Genomic DNA, 13,102 nt, shown 5'->3' with positions numbered 1-13,102 from the left:
ACTATGTTTTACATTCGTTAACCATAGATTTCGGTTGTAAACTATAGTTAACTGTCATTTATACTCACAAACTATATTTAACAGACGTAAACTATACTTATTGATCGTAAACTATAGTTTTGAGAGCTAAACTATGATTCACATTTGCCAATCATAGTTTATCGTAATAAACTATAATTCACACTCGTAAACTATAGTTAAGAGTTGTTAAATATAGTTTATGAATCTAAACACCTGTTAACTGTTAACGATAGTTTTCAATTCGAAATTTCGCGGCACCAATCGCGAGAAGCAATAATGGAGTATAGGTTTGAATATTAAGGACACGTGTTGGGCATTATCTAAAGCAAAGACCGAGTTATATATAATCAATATTACTTTCTCTATTTAAACAGGATTAATTGTATTTGTTTTAAAATGTCGTGTATATATACATTTCCTATGGGGAAATTTTTAGAAATATGATAAAATTTTAATTTTTTAAAAGACAGAATATTACGAGATTTTTGCTCAAGCAGAGGAGGGTGAAGCGCGTTTTACAATGTGCCAAGCATTTTCCCGCCACATCTCATCACCAAAACAAAGAAACTGAAAGAGAGGAAATGCAGTGGCGGATATAGATAGGGTTGTGGGGGTTTCAACCTCCTCCTTTGAATTTAAGAGAGAGAGAATGAGAGAGAAGTCCCAAATATTTGTTGTGTTTGTTCCGTGAAAGGCTACTTTTATTTATGTATGAAGAAATTCGGTTCAGTGTTGAAAAATAAATTCCGCGCCTGCAATGTTACATGTACTGTGTTATGTCTTTATTTACAGATGAATATAAGATATACATGTATTTTATTAATGACAGATCACGCATTTCGGTCTCTATTTTTCTCTTTTAAATCAAAAAAATAAAATTTTAATCAATAATTTTCTTTTTATTTCCAACTAGATTTGCTTTAAAATAATAGAACATTTACTTATAACGCCAACAAGAAAAATACATGCATATATATTTGACAACAATTGTCGTAACATAGCAAAATCTTATAATGCTGTAACTAGGATTAGCCGATCTATAATTTACAAAAAAAAAAAAACTATTGTTAACTATGGTTTTGATCGTAAACTATGGTTTAGAGTCGTGAAATCTAGTTTCACAGAAAATTGTGCATCTCCGATACAAAATAAGAGATTCTGTTCCTAAACTGTGTTTCTCAAGTGTAAAACTATGTTTATCGCATTTTTGTGAATTTGGCGCTTTGTATGTCTGTAAAGTACACTGTAAAAAATGTGTTTACAATTCAAACACTTTTCTAAACACTTTCTTGTCACCTCTTTTTTTATATGTTTAATTTCTAAACATGTAAATTCCTAAACATGTCTTAGAAAGTGTTTAGAATTTAAACACTTGTGTGCTTAGAAATTAAACATATCTAAACACATAAACACAAGTGTTTAAATTCTAAACACATAACAGCAGATGTGTTTAATATCTAAACACATCATAAGTATAATTTGTACCTGCAGAAAAACAAAACACTCTAGTAAATTTAGGCACAAAAAGTATATGTTTTTTAAACGAGCATAATTGTCAAAATTTTCAAAATATGTAACCATTATTAATTATTTTCCATAAAGCCACTGAACGTGGGGATATGTAATTTAATTATACAATACAATGGCCACTGTGCGATGTACATGTACTTAATTTACACAAATAATGTAGGAGATAGAATTGAAAAGATTTGATAAGTATCAACAATTCAATCAGAATAACACATAATTTATAACGCACTCATAGATAACAAACTTTTAATCTTTAAAATTAATAAGAAAATAATATTAAGCTGACAATTTAATATCAAAACTTCATTGAATATTTCTAAAAGGCTTTATTAAAGAATTTTTATATTAAAAATACAAAATGTATATTTATTTTATATATATATTATAATCATTATAATTTAAATCGGCTGCAGAGTTTTCCTCATGTCAATCACAAAAATATCAAATTTTATTAACTTTCAGCAAGTCCCAAGGCACCACATATTATAATCTACATCGCATCAATAACTGCCAGAAAGTAATCCATTTCGAATGCACGAGGATAATTGTAAACACTGTCGAATTAACTCAGTAGTCTCCAACAAATGAAGTTCAAAGTGCTCATTATGGAACAACAAAATTGCACTTGAAGATGACACCAGGTACTCTGATAGGTGTATTCTGAGTTCGATCTGGACTACAGTACCTGTAGGAGAGAAAGCCAGATTTTAGAAAAAGTACACTATCACTGATATTTTACATTACTTAGAAAAACAAAATTCTTCAAATTTTAGTGAAACTACACTGATATAAACATAGATGTTTTAATGACATTGAATATTATTTCCTCTCCTACAAGTCTATTAACGAATTCAAGATATCCCAAGTCAACTTTATTTACATTGCTCATCGTGGTTAATTAATTCAAAGAAAAAGAAAACAAACCTTTAATGTATTGCAGTAGCAAGATACCCTTTCACGTATTTCACTATTTCGTCATGGTTATTCCTTGAATTGGGTTGTCATAACTCTCATTGATACATCACCTTAGCTTGTTGTGTTTTCTTTGTTTAGATAGCCGCTCAAATTAACGTTCAAATATATGTGTGTCATTTCCGGGAAGATAACTCTGCACTTTACAGTAAAACGTGTTTAATTTCTAAATGCGTTTAGATATAAAACATGTTAAGACCTAAGTGTTTAGTTGTTAAACACAATACTATACATGTTTAGATCTAAACATGTAACAGAAGTGTTTATTTCCTAAACACAATTTTTACAGTGTATATTTTACAAAGCCTAAACTATAATTTACATTTGTTAAGTATAGTTTAGAGTTGTAAATCATAGTTTACAAATCGTGAAACTATATTTATCAGATAAACTATATTTTGCAGTAGCAAATGATTGTTTTCCATGTTAATTGTAGTTTACGCTTGTGAAACATAGATTATCGTGTAAACTATAGTTTACATATGTGAAATATAGATTATCATCGTTAACTATAGTTTACGGTCTGTAAACTATAGTTTACAGTCGATAAACCTAGTTTATCAACTGTGAAACTATGATTAGCTCATTTTTGTGAATTTGGCGTGCCATAGACGGTCCTCATCAGATTACATACATACACTATTTAGTTATATATGTGTATTTGGCATGTGCACTTTTATAACATATTTAAAAAAAATTTTCAATATGTTAATTTTTTAAAGTGATTATTTATGTTCAAATTTAATTAGCAATAAAAATTTTTTTTAACCTTTATTTAAAGGGAAAAAAAACATGCACCCAATTTAAATAGCTTTATTTTCTCATGTAAATTTGATTAAGTAAAATTAATTTTAATTCATTAATTGCTTCAAATTATTGTACTCTATAGTTTAACAAAGTATCTTTTAGACAACAGACATACAACTTTATAGAGACTCACAATCTTCTTTCAGAGTGAATTTAATTGTCAGCTGACAATGGAAAATTCTCATGGGCAAGAAAAACAGAGAAAGAATAAAATGCAGACTAAGTAACCAACTTGGAAGAAGTATGAAAAAGTAAAATGTCTGGGTTACAAGAGAGACAACAGAATGTGATGTCTGGGTTGGAGGAGAGAGTGCCACATGAGGCAATTTCTGGTTTGGAAGAAAAACAGCAACCGGACCCCAACTCGTCCAGTAAAATGCTTGTGGCTGCAATGGACTTTGGCACCACATACTCAGGATATGCCTTTAAGTTTAGGCACGAGGCCACAAAGAAAATGTACATCAAATCATGGCATAAAGAGGCTGGCAGTAGTTGTTTGCCATCTGAGAAAGCCCCGACATGTGTTCTTCTGCGAGCAAACGGAGAATTCAAGTCATTTGGTTATCAAGCAGAAAATGAATACAGTGATATTGCAAGTGAAGGTCTGGAGGAAGACTGGCATTTTTTCCGACATTTCAAGATGCTTCTCCACAATCAAGAAGTGGGTGCTTTGCATTTTTGTCCTAGAATTTTCAATTTTTAAGGGAATTTTTTTTATACTAGTTTTGCGTCTTTTATTTTGATCACAGGGACTTAGCAGTGACACAGCGTTGAAAGATTCAAGAGGTTTTGAAATGCCAGCAAAAGATATTTTCACACACTGTATCAAGTATATGAAAGATGACTTACTAGAAATTGTAAAAAAGAGGAAGGTTGATACAGTGTATACAGAGGATAACATTTTATGGGTTTTAACAGTTCCTGCCATCTGGGAGGAACCTGCTAAACAGTTCATGCGAGAAGCTGCAGAGAAAGTAAGTAAATACTACAATAATACTGTGGTCCATCATGGAGAATATCCCTCATATTGTTTTAAAAGTTGCTGGCCAAAGTTTAAAAACAAAGACTTCAAGTACAGCTGTATGTATACAGCAAAACTTGGTTATAGCGAAGTTCTAGGGACCTCTGAATTTACCTCGCTATATCCGTAATTCGTAATATAAATATAACGAATTCCTTAGAGTATATATACACCTGTAGCGAAATTCGTAATATAGATTTTTTTTTCCCTCAAGTTTGACTACCAAATGTATTTAGTGAAGTATACTATATAAAATTTATATTGGAATTCAAAAGTTTTTTGGTTGAATTGAGTTTCAAAGATAAAAACTTATAAAATTATTTTAGTTCAATATTTTAAGTTTCAAATCAATTAAAATTAGTTATAAAAGATGTAAAGTGCGTTATTTTTAACGTCTAGAGGACACAAAATCAGTTCGGCAGACGCTATAACCGTAAATTCGCCATATCCGAGTTCATTATATCTGTTAAATTTTACAAGGAATTGTTAAAATTTTGCCAGGGATTGCACAAAACTTCGCTATATCCGTATATTCACTATATCTGTGTTCGTACTAAACAAGTATTACTGTATTATACAAGTCAATTGACATCGCTTCAGATCAAATTTATGCATACCAAATTCATAGAAATGAGCTAAACATACTTCAACACTTTATAACTATAGGTTTACCAGTTGTAAACTATAATAGTTTGAAAAACATAAACTATAGTTAACAATGATAATCTATATGTATTTAACAACTCTGATCCATAGTTTATGTCTCAGTCTTTGTTTCACAAGTGTAAAATGTACTTAACAGCTCTAAACTTAAACTAAAATACATGACATTGTATGTTAACAAATGGTGATTATAGCCAACTAAATTACTTATCTTCAGTAATATACCTAGATGAGATGCTCCATTTACAGTCTTTACATTTAAGAAACATAGTTTAATAATAAAAATTCAAAAATTATGAAATTGCAAATTTTTCTGTGAAACTTTATTCCATGACCCTCATCTGTAAACAGTTAGTTTCAAATTATTTGAGTTATGGTGCTTCATATAAACTGGCTAAAAATGCTAACACACAGAAAAAGTCGAAAAATGTTTAGAAATTTATGTAGAACTATAAAGGGTAATGAGTTATTTTATTGGAAGAAACACTAAATAATCATAGAAGTAATGCCAGTCTACTGTAGATTTCTGATTTCTTAAATCTTTCTTCTTGGCCAAGCTTTTTTATCTTGCACACATTGAAGTTGGTAATTCCAATTTAAAAGCTGTTAATTCCAACTTTAATCTTGGCTTTTCCAACTTTAAAGTAGGTAATTCCAACTTTAATCTTGGATTTTTTAACTTTAAAGTTGGCTTTTCCAACTTAAAAATTGGCTTTTCCAACTTTTAAATGGGGAATTCCAACATTAACCTTAGCTTTTCAAACTTTAAAGTTGGTAATTCCAACTTTAATCTTGGCTTTTACAACTTTGAAGTTGGTAATTCCAACTTTAATCTTGTCATGTCCATCTTTTTATAACGCTTTATGCGTTATATTCAGATACTTTGTAGTTGGAAAAGCAAAGACTCAAGTTGGAATTACCAACTTTAAAGTTGAAAAAGCCAATTTCAAAGTTGGTATTACCAACTTTAAAGTTGAAAAAGCCAATTTCAAAGTTGGATTACCAACTTTGAAGTTAGAAAAGCCAAGATTTAAATTGGAATTACCAACTTTAAAGTTGGAAAAACCAAGTTTAAGGTTGAAATTATCAACTTAAAAAGTTGGAAAAACCAACTTTAAAGATGGAAAATCCAAGATTAAAGTTGGAAAAGCCAACTTTAAAGTTGGAATATGATTACCAACTTAAAAAAAAATATATTACGTGATACTAATACGCTTCCGTACATTACATATTTTTTTTAAAGTCGACAATAGTCTCAAAGCAACAATTGATTGAAATTCAAATAAAGCCCCCCCCCCCCCCCAAACTGTAACTTTTACGCATGTTTGATTGGAGATTTAGCTAAATTACATGGGATTTTGACAATGTTTAATCTAGTTTGTTATCCCGACCTTAAAAATGCCTCATATACAAGTCTGCAATACAAGATATGATGGCATCATGCTAATGTTGAAATCATTTCTACAGTTACAATGGTGTCGCAATAACTATTTCTATTTACAGGCAGGAATCGAGGGTGGTAATCTGCTGTTGGCGCTGGAACCGGAGGCTGCATCTGTCTACGTCAAAGAAATGAACGTGGAAGTTCATCAAGATCAAGACATGAATCAGTCCCGTCTGTCTGCTTTTTTCCCTGGAACCAAGTATATGATCGTAGATTTAGGTGGTAAGTTCTTCTACAATTGGAAAAAAAAAAGAAATAAGTACATAAAAAATAATTTGAACATTAAGTGAATGACACGTCACATTAATTTTGGCGGTGTTTGAATAATATGCTTGAACTTTTTACTTTGAAGCCTTTTATGTCATGATATGACAGATATCTGTTTCGTCCTTACAGGTGGAACTGTGGACGTAACGGTCCGTGAAGTCTTGGATGACCGATCTCTGAGGGAAATTACAAAGGCCAGCGGCGGGGCATGGGGAGGACTGAGAGTCAATCAACAGTTTTATCAGTACATTGAAGGAATAGTCGGGAAGGAAGTGATGGATGGGCTTAAGGAGCAATATCCAGCGGCTCACCTGGACCTTGAACGAGAGATAGAACAGAAAAAAAGGAACTTACAAGGTGACGAAAATAAGAAAATTGCAATAAATCTTCCAGGAGAACTATTAGAATTGTTTGAGGAAAACAAAGGACAAAAGTTGTCCGATTTTGTAAACTCCTCAGATCATTATAAGGGGAGAGTCGATATGAGACACGAAAAACTTCGATTTGACATATCGGTTACTTTTTCCATGTTTAAGCCTGCCGTGGACAGTATTTTGCATCACATTGGGGAATTGCTTTCAGACCCAGTCACTGGAGGTTTGCAAAATATCATGCTTGTTGGTGGATTCTCGGACTCCAGAATTATTCAGAGAACAGTAAAAGAGCGTTTTAAGGATTTTAGAGTTGTAATTCCTCAAGATGCAGGTCTAGCCGTCCTAAAGGGCGCTGTTTTATTTGGGGAGAACCCACTCATTGTGTCAGAAAGAGTCAGTCGATTTACGTATGGCACTAAACAGTTTCGATATTTTTTGGATGGTGACCCTTCTGAATTCAGGGAGGAGATAGGGGGTGTACCATACTGCAAGAACGTTTTTAACGTCTTAGCTAAAAGTGGTCAAACATTCCGCGTAGGTCAAAAGGTCAACACAGAGGTGTCGCCAGTTATACCAGATATGACGCGAATGCCAGTTATATTTTGCCAGTCAAACAACCCAGACCAAAAATATGTTGATGAAAATTGCAGGGAAATTGGAACTTTATTAGTTGATATGCCAGACACAACGGGTGGTCTTGACCGCATAGTGGATGTGTCCTTGACCTTTGGTGACACAGAGCTACATGTAACTGGTACTGATAGATCTTCTGGGAGGAATGTTTCTGTTGCAATTGAACTCTTGAAGAAAAAATGAAGCCACTGCATTTGTCACTATTCTACTGGAAACAGAATGGACACAAATCCCGTGGCATCCGAAGGCATTCCTTCTTAAGTTTTGATTTTATTTCAATAAAACTTTGTACATGTTTATAAAATACAATGTATCAGGATACTCAATTTTGTGAATACAAAATCAAAAGGGGGTTGCCATTTCCAACATTATAAGTACAAACCAGTAATGCTACAGTTTCAACAGATACTTCTGGGTGTTTGTTTTGATCCAGATACTTTTATTTCGATTTATAGTTTTTGATGAAAAATAATGATATGAATGTTCAAAACCATAGTGTTTATCTTGGTTGAATATTGACGTTTCATATAAACTGATACTTTAGCAAATTAACAGTGACATATGATTATCAATGACAAATACATGGTAGTGTGAATTCAATGCATTGATTTTCATTACCCTAATCTGAAATTCATTCTCTCTATATATCTCTCTCTCTCGTTTTTGTACATTTTTTTTTTACTTGAGTGAACAAGTGGATTTTCTGTACATTTTTGCTTGTAATGGTGTCAACCCCCTTCTTTTCCATCACATTAAATTTGTCCAAGAGAAGAGATTTCAATAAAATCTTTGAAACTTTTCGAAATTTTAAAATACTCAGCTTAACAATGTTTACCTCATTACTTGGATTATGCCAAATGAAGATTCTGACTTTGCTGTTGTATTATCCAACATCTAATTGAAAATTTTAAGATAAGAAAACAACATACATGCACAATATATCACATAGTGGTTATACATATACTGTTTGTTTGCAATTTTTGTTTTGTTAGAGTTGACGGCTATAATTCTCTGTTCCTCATACAATGCAATTGTTTTGCTTTATTCTTTTTTTTCTTAATTTTTTTATGATTTTGGACATTGTACATTATGATGCTCCACTGTGGGCCGAAATCGGTTGAATAAATATTTTATTCTATTCTGAATTCACCTAATATGTAAGGGTTTTTTTTTATTCGCCCATAGTTCTTTTTAACATCATTAATACTGAGAGAAATTTTTTGGTGGGCACATGTTAAGTCTGAAAACGTATTTCTATTTACGATACTAAGCTGACTTCACAGGAACCGTGGGTGTGTCTCTCGTAATTTTGCTAGTATAAACTTTACGATTGAAAATAAAGCTAAACTATACTACATGTGTATTAGGTCTCCTCCCCAGTATTCTTTACAATATAGAAGACTAAGCTTATTTATGGTTATGCTCCCTAAAAATAACAACAGAGAAGCCCTCCCCCCCCCCCTTTTTAAAAAAATGTGAACTGAAATTTTTCCTAGCGGACCTGCTTGAACAAGTAAAACATATGGAACGTGTCTGTCACAATTTTTTTTGAAAGATAGATGCAAAATTTTCATATAAATTCTCACATTTATAATTAAATCAATACGCGTTCAGAAAATGCATCGCTTTAGTATGTCATCTAGTTAAAAAAGTATTAATTAAAACTAGATAAGCTAATACTGTATCAAACGTTTTAACTCACATTTGCAAAAAACTATAATGAAGCTGTATTTAACGTAGGTCGCGGGTTTGCTGACGTCATTAAAACTGGGTACGCAATTTATATGGTTTGGGCGACTTTCTTGTGCACATTTGATTATGACGTCACAATGAAAAGGAAATTTCAGTACATCATTATCTAGCTATAACTTTTGTTGGAATTGGTATTTTATTGTTATATTATTTAAGGCACAACTTATCACAAATAGTGAAGGCTTTTTACGATTTGAATAGTCGATACAATATTAATTAGATATCACATGGTATCGCGAAACGATATGGGCACAAGTTTCAACTGACCTCTTTTCCTTTAAACGTATTTGAATTAAATTAATAAAGAAATCATTATATAATCAATTGCAAATACAATTATTAAATTAAAAGTTTAACCTTTATTTTTAAAAAGGACATTTTAAAAATATATTTAAAGGTTTATCACAAATTAAAAACTGCTAAGGTACTATGAAACATAAACTAATGCATTTTTTGAGCGACACTGACCTCCTGTAAGTAAACACAGGCACATTAGATATGGATTCCCCCTTTCCATTTTTTCTTTTTAAATCTGGGATCGAGTCACCTTTTTCCTATTTTTGTATTCTAATACCGACAATTTACCCTTAGGCCGTAAAGATGCCCTTAGATGCGGGTGATTTAATCGAAATATTTACTAATCGGGGCACATGAAAATTAAATGGAAATATGAAACGGAAGAAGAATATGTAAAAAAAAAAATGTTGATGTCTGCATATTTCATGTTTTCTTATGCTTTAGATAAATAATCATGCGAAGTTTATAAGTTTAAGAAGTGAGTTAAACGACGAGAAGATCTCTCTCTTTAAGTATCAGTCGAAACGATATATATATATAAAAACAGCTTATAGAGTCAAAAGGGTTACATTATCGATAGCATATAGTACATGTTAGAAAACAAAAATAGGAAAAAGGTGACTCGACCCAAGATTTCAAAAGAAAAAAAAGGGGGAGGGGGCATTTTTATGTATCAGTCGAAAACGATATATAAATATATTTAAAAACAGTTTAAAGAGACAAAAGGGTTACATTATTGATAACATATAGTACATATTAGAAAAGGGTGACTCGACCCCAGACTTAAAAAGAAAAAAAAAATGAAGTGGGGGGGGGGGGGTAAATACCCCAAGTGTCTGTGTAAGTAACGGCTTTGTTATCTACAGATTTTTTTCGCTACTCTGCTTTCCATGTCCAACCAGTCAAATTAATGTTATGTACATTGAAAGTCTTTTGAAACAAAAAAAAAAAAAGATCTGCTTGTTGATTACGTCAGATAAAATTAATTTTTAGATTCTCGTCCCATTTACCTCTCTAAAAATGCCTCGTTCGTTCGTTCGTTTTTTTTTTGTTTTTTTTTTTTTAATTTTGTTTTGTTTTTTTTGTTTGTTTGTTTGTTTTTTCTTTGTTTGTCTATTCTTATACATATAATCATAAAGTTCAGATTTTTTTGAGTTATCCCCTGTCTGTATGTAAAAATAAATAAAAACATTTTTTAAATATATACTGAAAATACAATGTATTTAGCCGGGACGATATTTGGCGGAAATTCATTCATTAAGAAGTTATCGTAGCTATGAGCGCATTGTTGAATGTTCTAAATAAAAACATTTCATATGTATACTCGAGGATAATCGTTTTCCGCCAACACGCTGAAAAAATACACAGCCAAATATTGGATACTTATCTACGAAAAAGAAAACAAAACAAAAAGAAAAGAAACGGTAAGAAAAAAACACATAAAGAAAATACATTGAAAGAAAGAAACTAAAGGACCGATTGTCGTTTTACGTCCCTTGAGATAATTTTCACTAATATGAGACGTACAAAGAATATAAGAATATGAGACGTACAAAGAATATAAGAAGAGAAACATGTCTAATAATCATTTCATTGCTATTGAATTATAATGATACGATTCGTGGGTCATATGAAAACAGATAGACGTGAATTAAAAATATTTTAATTTGTTTTTCTGCTCAGTATACCGGATCGATATTCACGACGTCAAGCGTGACGTCGCGATATTTTATGACGTAGTTCTTAAAAATGTTAAATTTTGCAACATAAAAGCAATTATCTACATTTAAATTACGATAAAACAAACCCGAAGACATATTAATTTTTTCGTATAGATTTATTTCAAATCAATTCTATTTTAAGATACCAAAGAGAGAACAATTTCGTCTGCACCATTTAAAAGTTAATGATATTTTTTGAAAAAAAATCTTGCCTGAAAACGAGCCGAAATCGACGTTTTTCCTATATAATTCAATACAATAGCGTCGAAAATGTTACTACAACAATGGCATCTTTGGGATTTAATTACATAAAAACGATGCAGACGAATTTTATAAAATTTTCAGAGAATGTAAAACAAAGGTAGAGGAATCATATAACTAATTTTCATGGTATGTTTTCGGACACTTTTAAAAGGCCTGCAAACCCGCGACCTACGTTAACTCTTAATAATTTTATTTTGTTTGTATTCTAGCCTCTGATTGGTTAATATCCAAAAAGGAACACAAATTATTTCTGTATAACCTGGTTTGGTATGGGGACACATCCCCCTGACAACCAGCTGAATCATCCGTATCCATACAATCCTCTCATTTCCAATCCTCGGGATTCATGGAAAATTCCAGATTTAATAAATGTACCTTTAATTTCAAACAATAATTCGATCTCACCACATGTAACCAAACAACATGGCTGCTAGGCCTATGTATCAGTTTTTACCTCCCCTCGATTCCCATCACTTCCGTTACTTCCGTTACTATGGTTGTATTATTGAGCGGCAAATTTGAACTAATAAAAAGTAACGAAATTTTACACCCATAGTTATTTAATGATTTTAAAATTAAATTATAAGGAATGACTCTAATTCTTGGCCAAATTATTCGAGTATAACCTGGTTTGGGTCAGTTTACGCTGTTTTATAATCCGCTTCGCGGATTATAAAGCGTAAACTGACCCAAACCAGGTTATACACGAATAATTTGGCCAAGAATTAGAGTCATTCCTAAATTAAATTCAGTCAATCGGTGAAAAAGTAACATGAACTTGGCCGTCCTAGGAAACACCGATCCTTATTAAAATGGTAATGAGTTATTTATAAATATGATTTTCAGGTATTAGCAAGTTGTTTGATGTAGCCCCCCCCCCCCCAATTCCCACTCACCCTCCATCCCCCGAAAAAATCCCAGATTCACGCCGATATTAATTTTAATACCCGTATAAGCAGAAATTTTAGCGAGGATTCAATTTTGGCATTTTTAGCAAGGGTGTTGAGATTAAATTAAATATCGCAAACAATTTATTCCCACATTTCAGGTTACTGTAATTAAAAATCGCTAAAATTACTTCTCGCTAAAAATTCCACTTATACGGTAGTTTATTACAGAATCAAGAACCTGTGGTTTAGGTCCATCAAATTAGGAAAAGACAGTAATAAAACTAATAATCCTGAACTGAATCTGAATAAGCTGAGAATTCCGGGCATAAAATTAATGTGAAACTTCGATGAACATAACGTAACGTAATCTAGCCATGTATGTTGGCTGACGTTTCCATAGCCGTTTCATCGTGACGTCAGATAAACAATTACGTGCACAAGAAAAG

General features: G+C 31.9%; 1 protein-coding gene across 1 annotated transcript; it reads left to right on the top strand.

Annotated features, from left to right (window-relative positions):
- Window positions 1–3,556: 3,556 nt before the first annotated feature.
- LOC133173592 (heat shock 70 kDa protein 12B-like) lies at window positions 3,557–8,881 on the top strand. The gene is made up of 4 exons (XM_061308572.1): window positions 3,557–3,991; window positions 4,080–4,304; window positions 6,518–6,680; window positions 6,855–8,881. Exons 1-4 carry the CDS (start codon window positions 3,587–3,589, stop codon window positions 7,913–7,915), a joined length of 1,854 nt encoding a protein of 617 aa, XP_061164556.1. The 5' UTR covers window positions 3,557–3,586; the 3' UTR covers window positions 7,916–8,881.
- Window positions 8,882–13,102: the final 4,221 nt, after the last annotated feature.

The sequence above is a fragment of the Saccostrea echinata genome, unplaced genomic scaffold, assembly GCF_033153115.1.
Source record: "Saccostrea echinata isolate AGI-Se365-2 ecotype Australia unplaced genomic scaffold, CSIRO_AGI_Sech_v1 ptg000056l, whole genome shotgun sequence".
Lineage (NCBI taxonomy): Eukaryota > Metazoa > Mollusca > Bivalvia > Ostreida > Ostreidae > Saccostrea > Saccostrea echinata.
Note: the sequence above shows the minus strand (reverse complement) of the source record. Positions and strands in the feature narration are given on the sequence as shown.

Bases quoted from the DNA above. Each gene is read 5' to 3' on its own strand.
- LOC133173592 (XM_061308572.1), top strand. From the start codon at position 3,587: ATGTCTGGGTTACAAGAGAGACAACAGAATGTGATGTCTGGGTTGGAG. The intron at 4,305-6,517 runs GTAAGTAAATAC...TTCTATTTACAG, and splicing joins TGCGAGAAGCTGCAGAGAAA to GCAGGAATCGAGGGTGGTAA. The intron at 6,681-6,854 runs GTAAGTTCTTCT...TCGTCCTTACAG, and splicing joins TATGATCGTAGATTTAGGTG to GTGGAACTGTGGACGTAACG.